The following is a 20,865-nucleotide window of genomic DNA, read 5'->3' as shown; positions in this document are numbered from 1 at the left end:
CTATATATTCTGGCCCTTATTAAATATATGATTTCAAATATTTTTTCTTGTTCTATCAGTTGTCTATTCATTTTCCTGTGCCCTTTGAAGGACAAACAAATTTAATTTTTATGAAGTCCATTTTATCTATTTTTTTCTTTGCTTGTGCTTTTGGTGTCATAGCTAAAAAACCACTGCCTAATCCAAGGTCATGAAGCTTTACACCTATGTTTCCTTCTAAGACCTTTATGCTTTTAGCACTTACATTTGGGTCTTTGATCCATTTTGAATTAATTGTTATTGGAGAAAACGTGTGCAATTTAATACTTTAATTTTATTGAGGCTTTAAAAATATTAATTAATGATTTTGGCCATGCCGAGCGGAATGTGGGTTCTTAGTTCCCAGACCAGGGATGGAACCCGGGCCCCCTGCAGTGGAAGCGCAGAGTCCTAACCACTGGACCGCCTGGGAAGTCACTACTGAGGCTTTTTTTAATGGCCTAGCACACAGTCTATCTTGGAAGATACTCCATTTTGTACACAAGAAGAATGTGTGTTCTGCTATTGATGGGTGGAATGTTCTATAGGTTTCTGTTAGGTCTATTTGATTTATAATATTGTTAAAAGTCTCTTTTCTTGTCCTTATGTCTAGTTGTTCTATCCATTATTGAAAGTGGGATATTGAAGGCTTAGACCATTAGTTTTTTTTTGTTTTTTGTTTTGCGGTACGTGGGCCTCTCACTGTTGTGGCCTCTCCTGTTGCGGAGCACAGGCTCCGGACGCGCAGGCTCAGCAGCCATGGCTCACGGGCCCAGCCTCTCCGCGGCATGTGGGATCTTCCCGGACCGGGGCACGAACCCGTGTCCCCTGCATCGGCAGGCGGCCTCTCAACCACTGCGCCACCAGGGAAGCCCAGCCTATTAGTTTTGAATTGTCTGTTCTTCCTCTAATTGTGTCATTTTTGGCTTCATGTACTTTGAAGGCCTGCTGTTAATTGTGTTTATGTTTATAATTGTTACAGTTTTGTGGTAAATCAAACCTTTTCGTTATGGTAGAATGTTCTTTATCACTAGAAACAATTTTTGTCTTAAAGTCTATTTGTCTGAAATTAGTATACCCATTCAGCTCTCTTTATGTTAATGTTTGCATAGTATATCTTTTTCCTCTCCTTTTAATTTTGACCTATTGGTGTCTTTGAAATGTGTCTCTTGTAGACAGCATATAGTTGGATCCTGTTTGTCTTTTTCATCCATTCTGCCAATCACTGGCTTTTGATTGGAGTGTTTAATTCATTTATATTTGATGTAATTACTGATAAGGTAGAATTTATGTCTGCCATTTTGTTGTTTCCACATGTCATTTCTTTTTTGTTTCTCTAAAGGTTAATCCATTTCTTCCCTTTTTTTGTTAAATAGATATTTTCAAGTATGCCATTTTAATTCCTTTGTCATTTCTGTTCACATCTATTTTTTGAATTATTTTCTTAGTAGTTGCCTTGGGGATTGCAATTAACATATTAATTTTCAACAGTGTAGTTCAGATTAATACTGACTTGATTTCACCAGTACACACAAAATTAGCTCATAGATACCTTCATTCCTTTCCACATCCTTCGTGCTGTTATTGTTATACAAATTACATCTTTACGCATTACATGCCCATCTAAACAGAATTATAATTATTGCTTTGCACAGGGTTGTCTTTTAAACCAAATAGGACCAAAAAGGAGTTATAAACCACAAAGCACTTTAATGCTGTCTTACATTTATCTATGTAGTTACCTTTACCAGTGGTCTTTATTTCTTAATGTGGATTTGAGTTACTGTCTAAGGTCCTTTCATATCAGCCTAAAGGATTTCTTTTAGTATTTCTTATAGGGCAAGTCTGCTATCAACAGGCTCTTTGTTTTCATTTATCTGGGAATGTCGTGATTTCTCCTGTTTTTGAAGGATAGACTTCTTGGTTGACAGTCTTTTTTCAGCACTCTGAGTATGTGCTGTCCACATACTCCTGTTCTCCATAGCTTCTGAAGAGAAGTCAGGTGGCAGCCTTACTGAGGGTCACTTCTTTGTGATGAGGTACTTCACTCTTGCTGTTTTCAGCATTCTTCAGACTTGAAAAGATTTTGGTCACTATGTCTTCAAATATTCTTCCTGCCCTAATGTCTCTCCTTATGGGACTCCCATTCTGCATATGTTAATACTCTTTTGATGGTTTCTCACAGGACCTAGAGGCTTTATCCTTTCTGTTCATTCTTTTTCTTTCTGTTCCTCAGACTGGATAATCTCAGTTGACCTACCTTTAAGTTCACTGATTCTTTTACCTGTTCAAATCTCCTGTGAATTCTTCTAGTGAATTCTTCATTTCATTTATTGTACTTAGAATAAATGCACTTATTGTACTTATTTTTAAATCCAGAATGTTTATTTGGCTCTTTAATATAACTTATATTTCTTTATTGGTATTTTTATTTGTTGAGATATCATTCTCATATTTTCCTTTAGTTATTTAGACATGGAGTCCCTCTGTTCTTTGAACCTATTTATAATACTCGATTTAAGTCATTGTCTTGTAAGGCCAATGTCTGGGCTTCCTTAGGGACAGTTTCTGTTAACTCCTTTCTTTCCCATGTATGGGCCATACTTACTTATTTCTTTGCATGTCTGTTAATTTTGTATTGAACACTGGACATTTTAAATAATATAATGTGGCAACTCTGGAAATCAGATTCTTCTTTCTCTTCAGGATTTATTATTGCTGTTTGTTACTGTTTGCTTAGTGAGTTTTCTAATCAGCTAATGATTGAACAGAGAATTTCTTAAATGCCTGTAACCCATGAATCTCCCCCTCTCCCCAAGGGGCTCTGTGCACACGGTGGGGCACACCTTCAGCACTCAGGCAGTTGACACTCCTGCTTAGCCTTCATCTCCTGCTTTCACGTAGCTTCAGCGTTAGCCAGAAGTGAGAGCTTAGGGCCTTCTCAGCTCTTTCCTGTGCATGCACATAGCCCTGGACATTTCATTCCCTAGCTTTTCCTTTTAAACTTTTTGATTAGCCTTTTGTTTGTCTACCTCAGGCAGCCACAGTCTTACACAACTGCCTTCCCCCGCCACCCCAACAAATGCCTTTGCACTGAGTAAGCCCCAAGTCAGGTCAGATAAAGACAGCCTTGCGAGTGAGGTCTTCCAGGGAACCAACAGGTCACTTAATGACAATTCTCTACAAATGGGGCTTTGCAGGTGCTCCAGTCTGCTCCTCCAGTGGCTGCCAGACTCCTGATTCCACTGTGACTGTGGGCCATGGCTATCCCAGGCTACTGGGGGAGGTGGGGATGGGAATAGGGCAAGTTCAAATGCTACAGAGCTCACTGTTCGTGAAGACGCAGCCATTTTTCTTAAATAAATGCACTCCAGATTGCTCCAGAACCTTGGCTTATTTCCAGAGCTCAGAAATTTTTCTGACAGCTTTTGCCAATGTTCGCGTTGCTTTGTGGAAGAGAGGCTTTTCAGATACCCTTAATCTAACATTTTCACTGACGTCACTTAAAGTGATGTTTGCATGTTGTAATCCGTAACTCTATCATTTTTCTTGGTTCCAAGATGCTCACGCTCTTTGAGTTGCATTAAGTACCTGGCATTGTGTTGGCACTTACCGTGCCCCATTTGATTTTACCTCTACTATTACTGCTGCCACCACCACCACTAACCCTAGTACTGCTACCAGTAATACAGTGTGCTCTGTTACACTGTGTGTTTCCTAATGTGAATCATCGTTACTCAGGGAATGATGCCACCGTGCCATAAATCAAGCTAGTTCATATGTGATTTTCCTCCATAAGGAGAGCCAGAATAGTGGAATGAAATTATAAGCTTCAGCAGGAAAGGAAAAGTCCCTCAGTTTGGCTGTAGGTGCTGCAAGAGCCTTTGGGCTTTATTTAGGAAAAATGTAAAGACACACCTGCATGTAGAGAAGCCTGCCTGGGGGGCACAGCCCTCAGCCTGTGGCAGGTCACGCTGCCTCCAGTGCCCTTGTTAAGGGCAGCCCACTGTCTCAGGGCTCCACTTCCACCTGCATCGTCTGAGCCCACGCCTACCCTGACGTCATTCAGTGGTGCACTTCTTTTCTGGTGTTTTTTATCATGTGTAATAGCCTCCAAACTAGCCTCCTGCTACACTCAGTTACCTGCTGGAATGATCCCAGTTATATCCCCCTATGCCAGTTGCGGTTTGTGTTGTTAAATACTCCATTGAAAAAGATGCACAGGTTTTTGTTGCTGTTTGTGATTTCCGTTCGTGTTTCCATGATCACCAAAGCCTTTCTCACTCTAACATTCTATGACTGTGTTTCTAGGTACAAGTTTGTAGAACAAATTCAATTTGTGTTTTCTTAAGGCCTGGGAAAAGAACCCCATACGCTTAGTATGGTCCAGTGTAAAGAGCAGGCACCTTTAAATCAGATCTGAGTTTGCTTGAATTTTGGCTCCATAACTTAACAGCTATGTGATGCTGGCTTAGTGAGTTAAGTTTCCCATTTGTAAAATGGGGATGACAGAGCAGTTTTGAGGATTCAGTGAAATACTGTACATAAGGTCTACACAGTGACTGGCCCTAATTAGACACCCAGCAAATTCTGGTTTCTTCCTTTCTCTTTCAGTTCCAAATGTTTACAAATTTGAGGGATGCTGGCTGTGGGCTGTCTGTGGTCAGGGGCTTTTCTCTGTCCAAGCCTGCTCTGATCTACTCATTCCCTATTCACCTTTTGTTTAAAAATTAGTTTTATTGACATATATTTTACCTACTGTAAACTTCACCTATTTTTAAAGTATACAATTCAGTGGTTTTTAGTATATTCACAGAATTGTGTAACCATCATCACAATCTAACTTTTAGAACACGTCAACACCCCAAAAAGAAGCCCTGTACCCATTAGCAGCCATTCTCCATCCCCAGATGCCCCGGTGTTGAATGGTCTATCTATCCCCGTCCTCTTTCCACCTAAGCTCTGTAAGTTTTGTTGTGCAGTTTTGTGGAATGCATGTTATTTTGTTAACAGAACTGCTTGTGTTATAGTTTGGGCTTTTGCCCTCATGACTGAAAGTGTTCTTTCTAAGGTCACCATGACCTTTTAATTTTAAAATCAAACCAGTGCTTTGGCCCTTATCTTATTTGCCCCCTTTATGGCATTTGCACAGTTGGCTGCTTTTTCTTTGTTGACACTCTTGTCTGGTTGTTCTGTCTCAGTCTACTCAGCTGCTCCATCGTGTTTAAACACGGGTGTTCCCGAAGGTTCCCTGTGTAACCTTCCTCTATTCCCGGGTAGGATCATTCTTCCATATTTTTACATAGTGTCATTTTTAATATCTTTAATTCCTGTTAACGATTTGCTGCCCTACTGGGAACTTAAGTATACCTGCTTCTTCACCTCTCTAACAATCTTAAGTTTTGCTTTTTAAATTTGTTTTTCCATGTTTAATAACTATATCTTAGCCTTTATGGTTATTTAGTTTGTAGGATTTTTTTAGTTGCTTGTTAGGCTCATTCCCAGGTGTTCACATCGTTTGTATTTCCTCTTCAATTCCTGTTCCTAGTCCTTCTATTCCATTAAAGACTAGCCATTGGCCATGTAGATATTTGTGTATGATACATATTTTGAGAACTAAATCATTACCTGTCTTCTTAATCAAAAGTATTTTTCCTGATTCAGTTTTTAGTGTCAATTTTTTGTTGAATTAAATTTTTTAAAATGCATTTCTAATTAAATATGCTTACTTGACAAAAGTAATTTTTTCAGTGACATCGTTTTCAAACATATTTGCCAGGCCCTTGCAGAAACACTCCCTGGAAGAAAATAATTGGACCCCCTTCTTAGCAAGGTGAAGAGAAAGCATGTCCGGAGAGAGTGTTGAATAAAGAAATCTCATAATGATCCTTTTCAAGAACTTGAAATCCAGGACCTAAAAGAAATCTCCAGTTCATGAGGGAAATTTTATTACTCTTATCATTAAGGAATAGCTTTCAATTTTAACTGAATTCTGTCCTTAATTTTGATTGAAATTTTAGATTTTTAAGAATCCTGTTATTGAATGAAGGTCTGCAGCCCTAGCCACAAGACTGTCGCCGATCCTGCCCACCCTTTGCTAAACTTCTTACCGCAGCAGGAGAGTAGGTGGGGTCTGTAGAGCCGTGTCGGGGTCTAGGCGCGTGGGCCTGGCTCCTGTACAAATCCCCAGTTCTTCCACCCACTCCTCCAACTGGGCATTATTCGTCACTTTGTCCAGTCAGGGTGTCAGGTGGAAAGAACGGGCACCTTGCAGCACTGCTAACATCTGTGTATAAAGACTTTCTTTAAATGTTTAAACAAACATACATCTGCCCCTTTGTTGGCCTAAGTAAGTAAAAACAAGCAAGTTAACAGCCCTTATTTTTTGGTGCTTATGTAAGTTTCCCCAGTACTTAGAAGTATATTCTTCAAGTTTCATAGCATATCTGTAATTCCACTGTTGCAGTTCTGTTTTTACAAACCAGGAGATATGTTTTCCTCTCCTCCCATGCCTGTCATAAATTTGAGCCTTTGCTGTGCCTTCCTGCAAGTGGTAAAGCTTCAGATGTATTTCCACCCACTAACAGGTGATGTGCAGTGTTGGGTGTGAGAGCGGAGCGGCAGGGTGCTCAGAGTCTAAGGCAGGACGCAGGGGGCTTGTGGAGGAAGGTGCTGGTTTCCAGTCCTGTGGTCCAGCCGTTTAACCTGTAAAAGGGGCTATGAAATCAGAACCTCAGGATGATTCTCACAGTGCAGGGAGAACTGTACTGGTGTACTACACTGTGTATGTTATTTCTGGTACTAATAGATTCCTGAGTACATGTTTGTGCAAATGCCTTGTTTTAGATTTGCTCCGTGGAGTGGTAAGAACTTCGTTTGAGTGGAAATGCTTGTGGGTATTTCCAGGTGCTTTTTGCGTAGAAGCCATTGCCATTGTTTTGTTGTGGTACAAACTGTTAATCGCTTTTTTTTCCTTTCACATCATCTGGAAACCACCTGACGCTCTCTTTCTAGATGCCCTGGAGCTTCTCATCAGAGAGTTGCCCTGGAGAGACGGAAAACTAGTAAAGCTCAGACGGAGATCGAGAATGAAAATGGAACCATGGTCATAGATCTTCCAGCTACTTTATCACCCGAAGCGGACTGTTCAGGGCCGACCCTGACATCGGCGTCCCTTCCCGCCTGGACAGAGGAGCCTGGCCTGGACAACCCCGCCTTCGAGGAGAGCCCTACCGGGGACAGTACGTGTCGGCCGCCTGTGTTCCTCGCCTCTTCTCAAACCGGGCGTTGCCTTCCTCCCCACCACTCCCTGCTGCTCTCCCAACATGCGTTTTCTTTCCTCTTTAAAAAATTAATTTTGAGATATAATCCACATAGCACATAACTCACCCTTTAAAGTGCACAAGTCTGACAGTTTGCAGTTTAGAAGCAGAGCTCAGAACTTACTCTGAGGAAGGTGACCCTTCCCTCCCTCTTCTGTTTAGTCCATGATTCACTGGTTGTTAACCTGCTTCTTACTAGATGTTTGTGTGCAAACGCTTGTTGCTTCTTGACTAAGAAAACAACAACATCAAGAGCAACAAAAATAATACCGCAAATTAGGCACTCCCTGTGTCACACGTGTGCCGGACCCTTCCCATCTGTTAGCTGACTAAATGCCGCTGACGGTGCTGGGAGCTGGTTTGTGACAGGAGAGGCCTAAATCTTGAGACGAATTGGTCGGCTCGTGCCGCCGGGGAAGGGCTGGGTGTATATCTGACCCCACGGCCACGCCCGTGACTATTGCTCTGCTCTGGTGGCCGCCACGAATCTGACTGTACAGCCACTAGGAGTGAACAGAAGGCCTGTAGTCATGGATCTTGGACACGTCTTGATGGTTGGCGCTAGGCATTTATTTTTAAATATACTTTTCTTGAACAAATTCCAAATCTTACTACAAATTCAAATTTTTCCTGCCCCAGCCATAACCCTTTTCCAAGAGCCACCCCTTCTTAGAGCCTTTGGGACTCCTCTCTCACCCCGTGGCGATCACATACCACAGAGTCGTCTTTATGCTTCTTTGCACTGTTTACACGTGTTCCACCGACCAAACCGTCTCTCGTCAGTTAGGTCGAGATGACGTTCTCTTACTATTGCTCCATCAGATCACTGTGATCTGAGACGTAGTAACCGCTTGTGATAATTCGCTGATCACCTTTGGGACAAGAAATGTTTAGATAATCTTAACAGATACTTTTTGTCATTCTGCTTTCCTTATCCAGCGGTATTGCATAGTTCTTTACCATCTGCTAATGTAAGATGACTTATTTACCTGAAGATGATAACCAAAATATAAAATGTTTCTCTTTCCATCTATTTCTCTCTCTCATTTCTAACTTGGCAGCCACACAGCAGCCACTTAGTTTACCAGAAGGCGAAATCACCACAATTGAAATTCACCGGTCTAATCCTTATATTCAGCTAGGAATTAGCATTGTGGGTGGCAATGAAACGCCACTGATTAACATTGTTATCCAGGAAGTCTACCGGGATGGGATAATCGCCAGAGATGGGAGACTTCTTGCTGGAGACCAGATTCTTCAGGTATCCGTTTTAATTACTGTGTTAACTTGCGCTCTTTTGTTCTTATTCATAAGTTTAAAACAGAACATTGTGGGCTTCCCTGGTGGCGCAGTGGTTGAGAGTCTGCCTGCCAATGCAGGGGACGCGGGTTCGGGCCCCAGTCCAGGAGGATCCCACATGCCGCGGAGCGGCTGGGCCCGTGAGCTGTGGCCGCTTCACAACGGGAGAGGCCACAACAGTGAGAGGCCCGCATACCGCAAAAAAAAAAAAAAAAAAAAAAACATTGTGGTACTGTGGAACTTGAGTTGTATATAGGTTAGTTTTACTGCTATTATATGCAAAAGAAGTCAGAATTTATCTGTAATTTCTTCTGTTTCCCCATATGCATGGAATGTAGTTTTTCTCCCTACTTTATTTCCAGTCCCGCATGTGGCTGTGCTTGCAGTGCTTGGGCTCTTGGGGCCGGCTGGGCTCTTCCCGGCTTGGTCTGCAGGGCTGGCTGGTTCAGAGCTGTCCCACCCATGCTGACATCCTCTGATCCCAGATCCAGTGTTCTCATCCACCCATCACCTGCATTGTCTAGTTTACCTTCCTCTACTACACTGATTACGACCGTCTGTAAAAGACAGACCGTGCAGCACTGGTTAGTTACAATTTATACCATGGGATTTAAGCCGGAATTCAGAAACCATGCCTGTCTCCTTGGCTCCCTAGTGTGCACTCCACCCTTTAACCCTTGGTGCTACCCTCACCTTCTCTGTCAGAAGATGACATTTAAGAAAAAACAGCTATTCCCCGAAAAGAACTAGCTTGGAACAAGGTGTTGTTTTCTTAGAGGGCACGTGGGGCTGGGGGGAGAAGGAGGGGAGGATTCTTCTGTATGGGACTGGACTTCTGTGGCTACTGGCCTGGGTATTTGAGTCATACAAGTGTAGATGATAGTTGAAGCTAAAAGAAATATAAACTCCAGGAGAGAGAAGAAATACAAGGAAAACTATCTTCTAGGAACCCAAGCTCCAGGACTCCTCCCTCCTTCGTTGTTTGGTCCTCACCATGATGTGTTGACACCCACCCCTCATTCCCCCTTTCCCTGCTCCCTCTTCAGTCCAGGCCCCCACTGCTGTGTCTAACTCTGTACACACCCCACCAGACGTCCCTGCCGCCCAGCTCTCCGCTCTTCAATCCGACAAAATCACTGCCAGCTTAATATATCTGTAACTCTGCTTTCCTTGGGAAAATGTGACTAGAGCGTCACACCCAGACTGATTCATATTCACGGTCCTCTGTGGTCTCTTGCACAGCCTGTCATCTTCATCTTAACCCTTCCTTTTTGTTTCACGCATAGCAGCGGTAATGTTCTAGGCACTGTACTAGCCACTGAGAATGCAACTAAGAGCAAGGTACTCCCCCAGTCCTCATGGAATTTATAATCCAGTGGAAAAGCCAGACATGGCAGTCTTCTTGCCGCCACCTCACTCCCGATTCCAGGCTGTCCCACTGTGCTGGCTTGTCCACCTTCATCCTTAAGAGCTTTGCTCAGCCCTTCTCGCCCGTTCTGACCCCTCCTTACTTGAATTACTGACAGCGTTCACTGCTTTACTCTTCAGCTCTTGGCGTGTAATCACAGTGAACTATTTCAATGGGCTTGGCTTTGTGTGGTGATTGCAGCCGCCCTGACAGTACCAGTTGTGATGCAGATTTCTCATAGTGCTGTGCATGTCATAAGCACAGGAAATACTTGCTGAATCAGTAAAAGAGTGGACTTGGCTATAACATCCTGTTGGGAATAGCCATCTCCTTTATTAAAACAAAACTTGGACCCTCTAGGAATTTTTCCACTCCCACTTGCACGCTGCCCCTCACGGTGTGTTATTCCCACTTTAACACACTCAGGCCCCAAACCCTTCCTTCATTGCCCTTAGCAAGGCTGACACAGACTGAGCTTTCTAGCAAGGTTTTGTTTCTTACTAAATACTAAGAAGAAGTAGGGGGTACAGGAAGTGTAACCAGTCCCGCTTATATAAAATCAGCTTCCTGATCATACCGTAGCTAGCTCTTCACTGTGTTTACTAGTAAAAGATAGCTATTTACTGTATGCTGTATTTGCTGTCATTTTATGACATTAGTACTCTGGCTGTGCCAGGCTGGCAAAACCTTCCCTGTGTTCCCGACTTCCCAGCTCGCAGTCCGAGTCTGCTGGCCGCCCTGACATTTTGACACCCGGGTGGCCCAGACCAGGAGAGCCCGGTGGCTCCTGTCTGCAGCTCGTACAGCGTTCTTTCTCTCTCCCATTTTCTCCCACTTCCAGCCTCTCTATTAATAAGTGTGCATTCATTTTTGTGTTTTCTTTTTTGCTACCAGTGATGTACTAGCATTGGGTATTAACATTTGTATATATTTCTCATTCTTTTCCTAAATTCTAAAGGTAAAAACAAATGCTTTGGGTTTTTTTGTTTTGTTTTTTTGCGGTACGCAGGCCTCTCACTGTTGTGGCCTCTCCCGTTGCGGAGCACAGGCTCCAGACGCACAGGCTCAGCGGCCATGGCTCACAGGCCCAGCCGCTCCGCGGCATGTGGGATCTTCCCGGACAGGGCACGAACCCGCGTCCCCTGCATCGGCAGACTGACTCCCAACCACTGCGCCACCAGGGAAGCCCCAAATGCTTTGTTTTTATCTGCATTTCTTTGAATACCATTGAGGTTAAATAGTTTTTCAGGCTTTATTTGCTAATATATTTCAGCAGCTGGCCTTTTACTCTTCTATTTTAGAGAATTGTGTTTAGTAATATAATTGAATCCTTACAACTCAAGTAAAATTAGTTATCTGAAATTATTGACTGCATTTTTGGAAATTAACTCATAGCTATAAATTTACATTGTAGAAATTCCAAGGCACTATTATTGTTTACGGAGGCACACATATTAATATCTCTAGTAATGATCATCTTAATAAGTCCAGTTGAATGATTCAAATTGGTAAGAAAAGTAAGAACACATAACCTGGTTAATGGATTCAAAAGGATCTCTCCTACTGTGGGCCCTGACTTCTGCTCGGCCTCTGACTGGTATGCTGGAGCCAGTAAGTAAAGCCACGCCCCTTGCCCAAATGTGGAGTATTTATGGTCATTCAAAAGTAAACGCTGGGAAATAAGGCTGCTTGGAATTTTTTTACTACCTGGTTTACTACCTGGTCCAACTCTGTATAAGATACATAAATAATACAGTGAGCCCATCTGAAAATCCCCAGGAGTGGGAAAGACGGTTTATTTATAGAGCAAAGAGCTGTCAAGCTGCCTGTGCTTCTATTTCAGCAAACTGTGTGCAGTGACAGGGTGTGGCTTCGGTCTCCCCGCATCTCACACACACACACACACACCCCCCTTATTCTACTAAGTAGCCTCTTGGAAGAGGAGACACACACACACACACACACACACACAGACACACACACACAGACACACACAGACACACACACACACACACACACACACACACACACACACACACACACACACACACACACACACACACACACACACACACACCCTTATTCTACTAAATAGCCTCTTGGAAGAGGAGGCCTTTTGTGATGCAGCCTTTTGAGCAGTTTGAAGAAAAAAATTAGTTATAAATTACATCAGTGTCACTATTAAAGATAATATAACTTTTGAAGTATTTTCAGTTTGATCCATCATCAGTGACTGAGGCATGTTCAGTTTTGAAGGAAAATAATTGCAGCCATATGTTCATTGCATTGGTACAAAACACCTTTAGCCGAAGTGGTAGAGTTTACTATTGCTGGTGCTATTTTTACGAAGCCTGGAGACAGTATTTTATCTGGTCTCTGCTTTCTCTGCCTTTTGCCAGCCACCACACATTCATGAAGGAAAAAATCTTCCAGCTGTGGGATATTCCACACCTACTTCCCAAGGATACTGTGAGGCTGCATGGTTGCACACGGCTATGGCTGGATTTCAGCCAGATATTTCGTGAAGCCATTTGTGATATACCTGAATATAAGACGGAAAGCTGTGAGCCTAGAGATAGGTAGCTCTTAGCTGAGTAGCCAGAAATGATGGTTTTTGATTAATGGATTCATGTCAGGCTACTTTTTTTAGAAACTGCCTTAATTCTCTACTTGACCCTGTATTCAGTGTTTTTATTGAGGGCTTGGATGGCTACCAAATGCATAGATGTTGCAGACTGGGGAGAATAGCAACTTTGTGTATGCCATCTATGAATTTGATGACTGAATCTTTAAAGATGCCAACAGGCCAAAATCAACAAAATTCAAGTTAACGGTGTTCAAAACTATCAACCCTAGATTAACAGAAAGGGGGGAGGTCTTGCTTCACATAGATTTCATGTGAAAAAAATTTAACCTCACACCTCACCCAGAGCCTGTCACATAACTGGTGTTCAGAGCGCTGGTTCCCCCTCACTTTCACCTCAGGCAGATTCAGAGGAGCTCTCACTGTGATAAATACCAAGAACTGTGCTAATTCCTCTAACTAGGTAAATAACTGAAGGTGGGTATATTTTCTCAGTGACGTTACAGGTCCAAGGATCAGTCACTGTACTTATTTCAAGGTTATAAAGTTTAATAAGTAAATGTTCTGTATTAAATTATGCTTATTTTATAAGATATGTTACACTTGTGTGCCAGATAATTAGTGGAATTATGATTATCGGCTCTTCTTTAAAGTAAAAGTCACTCATCTAATATAAGGCTGTATACTTGAGTGCACCACTTTCCTTAAAACTGTTTTCTCTAGCTTAAGTGTATTTCATTTTGGAAAAGTAACTTTGTAATCCAGTAGCACTTCAGTTTCTGTCCCACTAGAACTAGTCTTTCATGAGCACTTGCCCTGTCTGATGTTGTCTAGTCGTGCACTTCCTGACCCTGTGAAGTGGATGGTAAACACGTTTTACAGGTGAGGAAACAAGTTCTGTAATTTGCCCGAGGTTATCCAGTTATACGGCAGAACCAAGGACCCTCATTCAAGACTATCATTAAAGCCTGTGATCTTGACGACTATTCTCTACTTAATGCTAGTCACTGTAAGTTAATTTTAGGAACGCTGTACGTTTTAAAATGTCTTTGGAGTGCTTGTCTTTGTAAGTAACGATTGTGTATCATTTTCACAACGTCAGTTTCCTTCGGAACCCTTATATGAACATTGCTACAAGCTGGGAGGATAAAAAGATTGTCACGCTTCGGCCGTCACCCTCTTTTCCAGGTCAACCACCACAACATCAGCAGCGTGTCCCACAACCACGCCCGCGCCGTGCTGTCGCAGCCCTGCAGCACGCTGCACCTCACTGTGCTCCGGGAGAGACGCTGCGGCGGCCGCGCGCACAGCCGCCCCGTGGGCGGCTCACCCCCGGAAGAGGTTTTCCAGGTGGTTCTTCACAAACGGGACTCTGCCGAACAGCTCGGCATCAAACTCGTCCGAAGGACCGACGAGCCGGGCGTCTTCGTCCTCGACCTGCTGGAAGGGGGGCTGGCGGCGCAGGACGGCAGGCTGAGCGGCAACGACCGGGTGCTGGCCGTCAACGGCCACGACCTGAAGCACGGGACACCCGAGCTGGCTGCCCAGATCATCCAGGTGAGCCCCCTCGCGCCCGCTCCAGGCCCTCAGCCTTCCTGCCGTCGCGCAGCCTTGGTTCTCACTAGCAGGGGACACAGGGATCCAGGGGGTGCTTGAGACTTCGCTGGACAGTCGAGCACAGCTACCTAATTCTTCACAGTCCACACCAGTCTAAGCTCAGCCCAGGTGACTCCCTTCTGGTGTGCACACCCATGAACTTGTAGGCGGGCTGTTTCTGGAGGAAAGGCCCTAGGTTTCACGTGGCAGATGGCAGTGTCCACACTTGACAAGGGAGAAGGTGAGACCCCCAAGGAGCTGTGGTCACCGAGGGTGTAGCTCACCTGGTCTCTTCACTCACCTCTCACCTTTACTGCACAATCCATGAAAATGAGGGGGAAAATCACCTTTTATTCAGAGCAACTTATTTCTATAGTGCCTTTTTTTTTTTTTAAAGGAATTCAGAGCATTTCAAACACATAATATTGTCCTCACAGTATCTCTGGAGGTAGTCATGATTAGAGAAAAAACATGTTTTTAGTAAGAGCATCAAAGCAGATACATTAAAACCATCCGAGAAGATCTCTGCAGCGTGCTGTGGCGTTTAACGTGGCTGTCTCCTGCAGCCTTGTACGAGGGTGAAGCAAAATGGGAGCGTTTAAGCGAGCACCACACACACTACCAGTGGAAACCATGCATTAGTTAATATAACCGAACTTTTGGAATTAAGGTCGGTTGATAGTCACGAAAATAGGTATATATATATACATAGAATCAAATAACAATGAGATGTTAACACTAAGAAAACCCACGTCTCACTCCCCTTTAACCTACTGCCTTTTCTCCCACTTTTTGGTTCAGTATAGCCTTAAGGAAACACACACACACGCTCACAGCCATATTGCATTGAGAGGCGGTTCAGGTATTGGTTTTATTTCATAGACTCGAGGCTTAAAAAAATTGAATGCCTTGAAATCCCCTCAAATCAGAGGCAGCATTCGGGGCACCAGGAGCTTTACCTGTGGATCACGCCAGCCGCTGCACTGCTGAGATCAAGTTCATCTTGCGGGGGGCAGGGGGAGAAGAAGAAAGTTAATCCATTTTGGGGATTTGTTAACAGAAATAGGCAAGTCGAGTGGACTTTCTGAAGTGAGAAGTCCGATCAGTAAGATGGAAAGGAAGAGAGAAATATATTGCCTGTATGTATTTCAGGCAATGTTACAGTACACTAATTCCTAAATAGATGGTCCTTACTAGATTTCTAACCAAAATGTAGAAAATATAGTTACACAGGTAGAAAACACATTTAAAATTTTTCATAATATATTTTATTTGGATTTTTATAATGCAAATAGTTGCATATTTTGTGCTGTGATTTTTCCCAGACTATAGAAAACTCAAGTTGCTCAACTTCTTTTTGAAAAAAAATGAAGTCTTATTGAGGATTATAAAAATAACACATACTGCATGTCTAAAAAGGAGCACACTGAAGACAAAACACTGAAAAGAAGTTACAATCAAATCCAGTCTAAACACCCCAAGCTGTATCAATGTTAAGTGTTTGGAGGACATCCTTACAAACTTTTGAGTGTGTATGTCCACAGATAGATACAAATTTACACAATACTTACACACGTGCTTATCTTGTAAATTCTGAGTTTGCAACTTTGTCAGCAGTATGTTGTGAACTTCTCACCATGAAAGTGTAGAACCCCATCATGATCTTTACTAGCTGATTCAATGTTCCCCTATTGACAGACTTTCATGTTTTGTTTTCATTTTAAGACATTTTGCTAAACTTCCCTCCAGAAAGATCAGATCATACCAATTTATACTCCCAGCATCAGAGTGTACTACTCAACTATGACTTAAGCGTATTGTTATTTGAACATCTTGCATTTTTAAAAATCTTGAATTTAACAGAACTTTTTTTGCTGTGTTTGAATCCCTGACATATTAGATGTGCAGTCTGTTTAAAGTCAGCCTAAACCCAAATGTTGGTCCATCATTAAAGTCCTAAATGCCCACTTCCATCACATGCACAGAATTTTGTCTTTCAAAAAATCTAGAATGATTAAGGATTTGTTTCTATTAATAATAGGTTTTGCATATGCAGGGGTTTTCCAGTGAAAGTTGAAATACTAATTAGAGTATTTGGTGGTTATGAGGCAGTAAGCAGTAATGAAACTAATTCTGTACATGTACATTGAAGTAAAGTCACAGATGGAGCGTCTCGCCACTTCACGCCGTGCAATCACATGATGTGAAGTGTGAGAATTTTCAACATCAGGATTCTACTCTGTATTTACCCCTTAGATCAAGTACCCAGACTCTGTGCTTTGGGAATCTGGCCACGTATTGATTTTCTTTCAGTTATTTTGAGAAACTTGTTTGAAATTTAGTTGAATAAAATGCTTGAATAAGCAAATGTTTTTTAGGTGGACATAAAAATTAACACTTATTCTCCAGTTTAAAAACTAAAAATAATACAGTGATATATGTCAATTTATCTCAATAATACTTGGGGAAAGAACTGAAAATAGTGATTTCTTAACATTACTGACTGTAATCATGGGGGAGGTCCCCACTTTCTACCACAATTCCTTGAAAGCAGGCCATCATAATTTCCCATAGGAGTAATAATGCAATTGGGAATTGTGGTCATGACCAAGAGTCACCTTCAAATAAATCAGGCCTGTACTTTAAAAGCAAAGATAAAATAACTTTTAAAAATAGATGTACATCTACGTTTAAAATATATACGGATATAGATAATGGGCCTCTAAATTTAAAATGATAGTCACAAACCTCTAATACGATAATTAACACAGGTGTGTGTGCAATATTTATATAAATACAATCTTATACAGGATCTCTAGAATCATTCTTTCCAGGATTATTTAAGCTGATGTCCTATTTTTGACTCAAACTTCTAGCAAACAGAAACAAAGCTGTGCATAGTTTCACTGATTATTACTTCCAAAATAGCCACCATGGAATATATTTGTAAAGTCGCAGTGGATTTTAATCAGGTTTCGAATCAGTTCTTCCTCTTTTATTCTTTTCTTTGCTCTCTCCCTCACAACGCCAAGGCCAACCTTGAAGGGGCAGAGAAGTATCAGAAGAAAGTTACCCTTCAGGAAATCATGGGGAAAGAACAAGGGCAGTTTGCTTTGCCTGGGTTGTGTGGAAGCGGGCTTGGGGAGAGTCTGTCCAAGAGCCGTGCACATGCGTCTCAGCTGCAGACGTCTTAAAACATGAGCTCACGAGAAGAGCTCCCTTCTCCGACCACCGGGTGCCTGCAGTCCCCCCCAGGCAAGGCACTGGCTCGGTGAGGAGTGCCTGTGCTTTGTGAAATGAGAAGCATCGTTAATGACTGGCAGTCGTGTCTGTGTGTTTTCTCCAGGCTAGTGGCGAGAGGGTGAATTTAACAATTGCTAGACCAGGGAAGCCCCAGCCTGGAAACGCTGTCCGAGAAGCAGGAACTCAGAGCAGCCAGCACCACGCACAGCCGCTGCCTTACAACAGACCCAGCTCACATAAGGTAAGGTGCCTTGTTTGTGGTTCTTAATTCATCCACCCTCAAAGGATGATCATTACAAGCTGGGAGGATTTATGAGGGCTGTTAACTCTGTTGGAGAAAGTGCACTAGGTGTTTGTTTGGGATGCGCAGTGTGTTTTGCTGCCTTGGAGAGTGACTGCATTGTCTCAGTCCCTCAACCAGTAGAGTTTCTTGGTGGGGAAGGACCCTCTGCCAGGTGATTGATGAGAAATGTTTGACTGTCCAGAAAAATCTTCGGTTTGTTTAGTTCTGCTTGAAAGTGGGGTTTATCTCGGCTTACTCATTTAAATGTGACAGTTGGTTATGTAACTGAAAAAGCATAGTGAAGACAATGATTGACAGCCTGTACTTAGCAACTGGATAGCTTGCCTACAACAGAATTAGATATGTGCATATTAAACATATAACTCATAAACTTCGATAGCTACATGTATAGCATATTTTTTGTTATATGAATAGTATAGGAAGACTACCCTAAATATTTTAAAATTCCTGTATGTTGAGGATTTTCCCTGCTTCTTCAGTATTTTACCGGTTTTATGATATATACCAAGGTCATTTACCTGTGCTGAGAATCTTGATACTGTCTCACTTTAGTTGCAGAAATTTAAAAAGGGTGGTAGTTCATTCTTCTTTTTTTTTTGGTAGTTCATTCTTGATATTGTTTCCTTCATTTGAGCTCACTTTCTGGTAGGCTGGGGTTTCTTTGGTTTTTTTGTTTCCTTTTTTTTCGGCTGAGCATGTGGGATCAAACCCGTGCCCCCTGCAGTGGAAGCACGGAGTCTTAACCACTGGACCACCATGGATGTCCCAGGCTGGGGTTTTTAAAATGATGTTTACTCAACTGTGTGAAAATACAAGCTAAATATGAGCTTCCAAAGTCCTTCTCTTTAAGTAAAATTGTAAGTTACTAAACAAAAACATCTGTTGGTCTGCTTAAAACCACAGGAAGTTCCCTGTGTGCTAAAATGACTTCTTAATGTAAGTACAGTATTTGAGAGAATACTTACCTTTGGAATGTCACAGGTACCCTAAGAAAGCATCCCTTAAAGGCACAAGTACTTTTCGCCCATCAGGTTTATCTGGTTTTCAGAGCTCAAGTAGAGACTTGTCACTGGTCTTTGGTTTAGTTAATATTTTTAAGAAAATGTAACCACAGACTTGTTCTCATTTCTGAACTGAAACTGAAAGTATGAAGGAAACCTATAATATTGCCTTCATGATGATGACTATGAAAAAGGAGTTATTGTTTTGGAGTTTTGAATAGTTTCATATGGCTTGTCCTTTATGCATTACATATATATTCCTAAAATTACAATATAAGGCAAAAATTGATTATTGACCCTTTTATGTCACTGAATTTTACAGTAATTTGAACATGAGTGTCTATGACATGATTTTTAAGACAATTTTTAAAACTGTACTTAGTCATCCCAACGTTCATATAGAGAACTCTGCTTATTTGTTTGGGGAACATATTCTTCTCTCAACTCTGCTGCTCTTATTGTCTTTAACTTTCTGTGACAACGTTTTAAATAGTAATGCTGAATTTATTCTTATTCTGTGTACTCTGCAACTCTTATTGGTTAGAACAGCCACATGAAATGTACTTTTAAGTGTTAGCTATTTGCTACTAATATACTGCATTTGTTATATAAAATCCTGATTTAGAAAAATAAGGGTCTCCTAGGGAAAATAAACAGATTCACCAGAAAACGTGTTCAGATGATTATAATCATCATTAAAAATTACAGTATACATTAGCCTGCTACTAGGCCTCTGAGGTAGCTGCTTAGATAAACATTTGTATGATTTAGAACTTTCCTTGAAGTATTCTGAGTATAATCTTTGAAGTCTGGTTTGGTTCCTGAGGAAAAAATAATGTATATATATATATCTGAGCCATCTAGAGGAATAAAACTGCCACCTTTAATTGATTAAATACCTGCAAGCCAAAACTGCTTATAAATACACTCGAGACTGAGTTTACATGCGTTGTCTTCATAATAAAGTGGGTTCTGCCCGGTTTATACTAAGACAGATTTCATACCTTGAAACAGGAGACTGCCTTAGGACATTTCCACGTTTTCTACTAGGTCATAACATTCTCTAGAAACACCAGGCTGTTACTGCAGGTGGTTGCCTTAATAACATTTCAAGAGTACATGGATTCCAGGACCAGAGAAAGGGAGATGGGCCTGCAGTTCCAAGGCCTGAGTCACAGATTGTCAGCACTTTAAAATAATGTCACTAAGGAATGTTATAATTCTGTAAAGGTAACTCATATTTCTATTGTTGATATTGTTAATAATGTTATTATCTACATTTTCTCAGAGCTGATAAATGTTGGAAACCTTTTGAGACATTAGCTTCCACTGTTACACTTAACAGGACAGTAATCATGTGGTGTGGGGACATATAAACAATATGTATACATATTATGTGCACATATGCAAAGCATATGTTTATATATTTGCATCTGCTCAAATCCCTATGCAGGAACTTACAGTTGTATTTTTTGGGGCAAGTTACATGACCTCTCTAAGTTGTTTCCTCATCCACAAAATGGGGCCAATGATAGTACTTACTTTTCAGGACCACTCTGAAGATTAATGAAATGACGCATGTAAAGCTGTGAGCTTTTTGCACATAGTTAAGCCTTCGATAAATGTTATTTTAATATTCGTATTGCATATGTACACCTTGATTTTGTTGAATTCTAATTCAGAAAAGTGGTATTTTAGATTCTCCTTTTCTTCCAGGAGTATCTCAGTAACAGGTAACAGTAACAAATGTCAGTAAAAATAGCTTTTCCCTGAGAATATAGTTTGTTGGGGATTTCCCTGTGATTAACTTCAAAAATTCAATTATTTCATATCCTTTTATCTTTTCACAAATTTTGAAGGTAGATTTGCACCTGCTTCACGATTGAGTGCTCTGATAACCCTTGTTAGTCAGAATCAGAAGAGAGCTCTGTAGCTTTTTTCTGGCAGTTAGTAAAATCCACACTTTTATACTATGTCAACTTTTCTCTCAAAGAATATAGGAGAAAAGTGGAAGTAAAATTAATTGGCTTCTTCAGAATCTTAAAATTGAAATGCATTATTTACTTTTATATTTGGGCTGAAGGTAATTA

General features: G+C 41.5%; 2 protein-coding genes across 4 annotated transcripts in view; one reads left to right on the top strand and one right to left on the bottom strand.

Annotated features, from left to right (window-relative positions):
- Nucleotides 1-20,865, bottom strand: part of LOC132593877 (collagen alpha-1(I) chain-like) — a 71,014-nt gene that overhangs the window by 5,399 nt on the left and 44,750 nt on the right. The gene's annotated exons all lie outside the window — the stretch shown is intronic.
- Nucleotides 1-20,865, top strand: part of LNX2 (ligand of numb-protein X 2) — a 164,686-nt gene that overhangs the window by 124,274 nt on the left and 19,547 nt on the right. For all 3 annotated transcript variants that reach the window (XM_060287937.2, XM_030882614.3, XM_060287938.2), the window contains 4 exons: nt 7,033-7,259; nt 8,402-8,601; nt 13,820-14,188; nt 17,574-17,711. In XM_060287937.2, the coding sequence (XP_060143920.1) occupies nt 7,033-7,259; nt 8,402-8,601; nt 13,820-14,188; nt 17,574-17,711 (934 nt within the window). The remainder of the gene's footprint in view (nt 1-7,032; nt 7,260-8,401; nt 8,602-13,819; nt 14,189-17,573; nt 17,712-20,865) is intronic.

The sequence above is a fragment of the Globicephala melas genome, chromosome 18 (assembly GCF_963455315.2).
Source record: "Globicephala melas chromosome 18, mGloMel1.2, whole genome shotgun sequence".
NCBI classification, from domain to species: domain Eukaryota; kingdom Metazoa; phylum Chordata; class Mammalia; order Artiodactyla; family Delphinidae; genus Globicephala; species Globicephala melas.
This window is presented reverse-complemented; position numbering and strand designations above follow the sequence as displayed.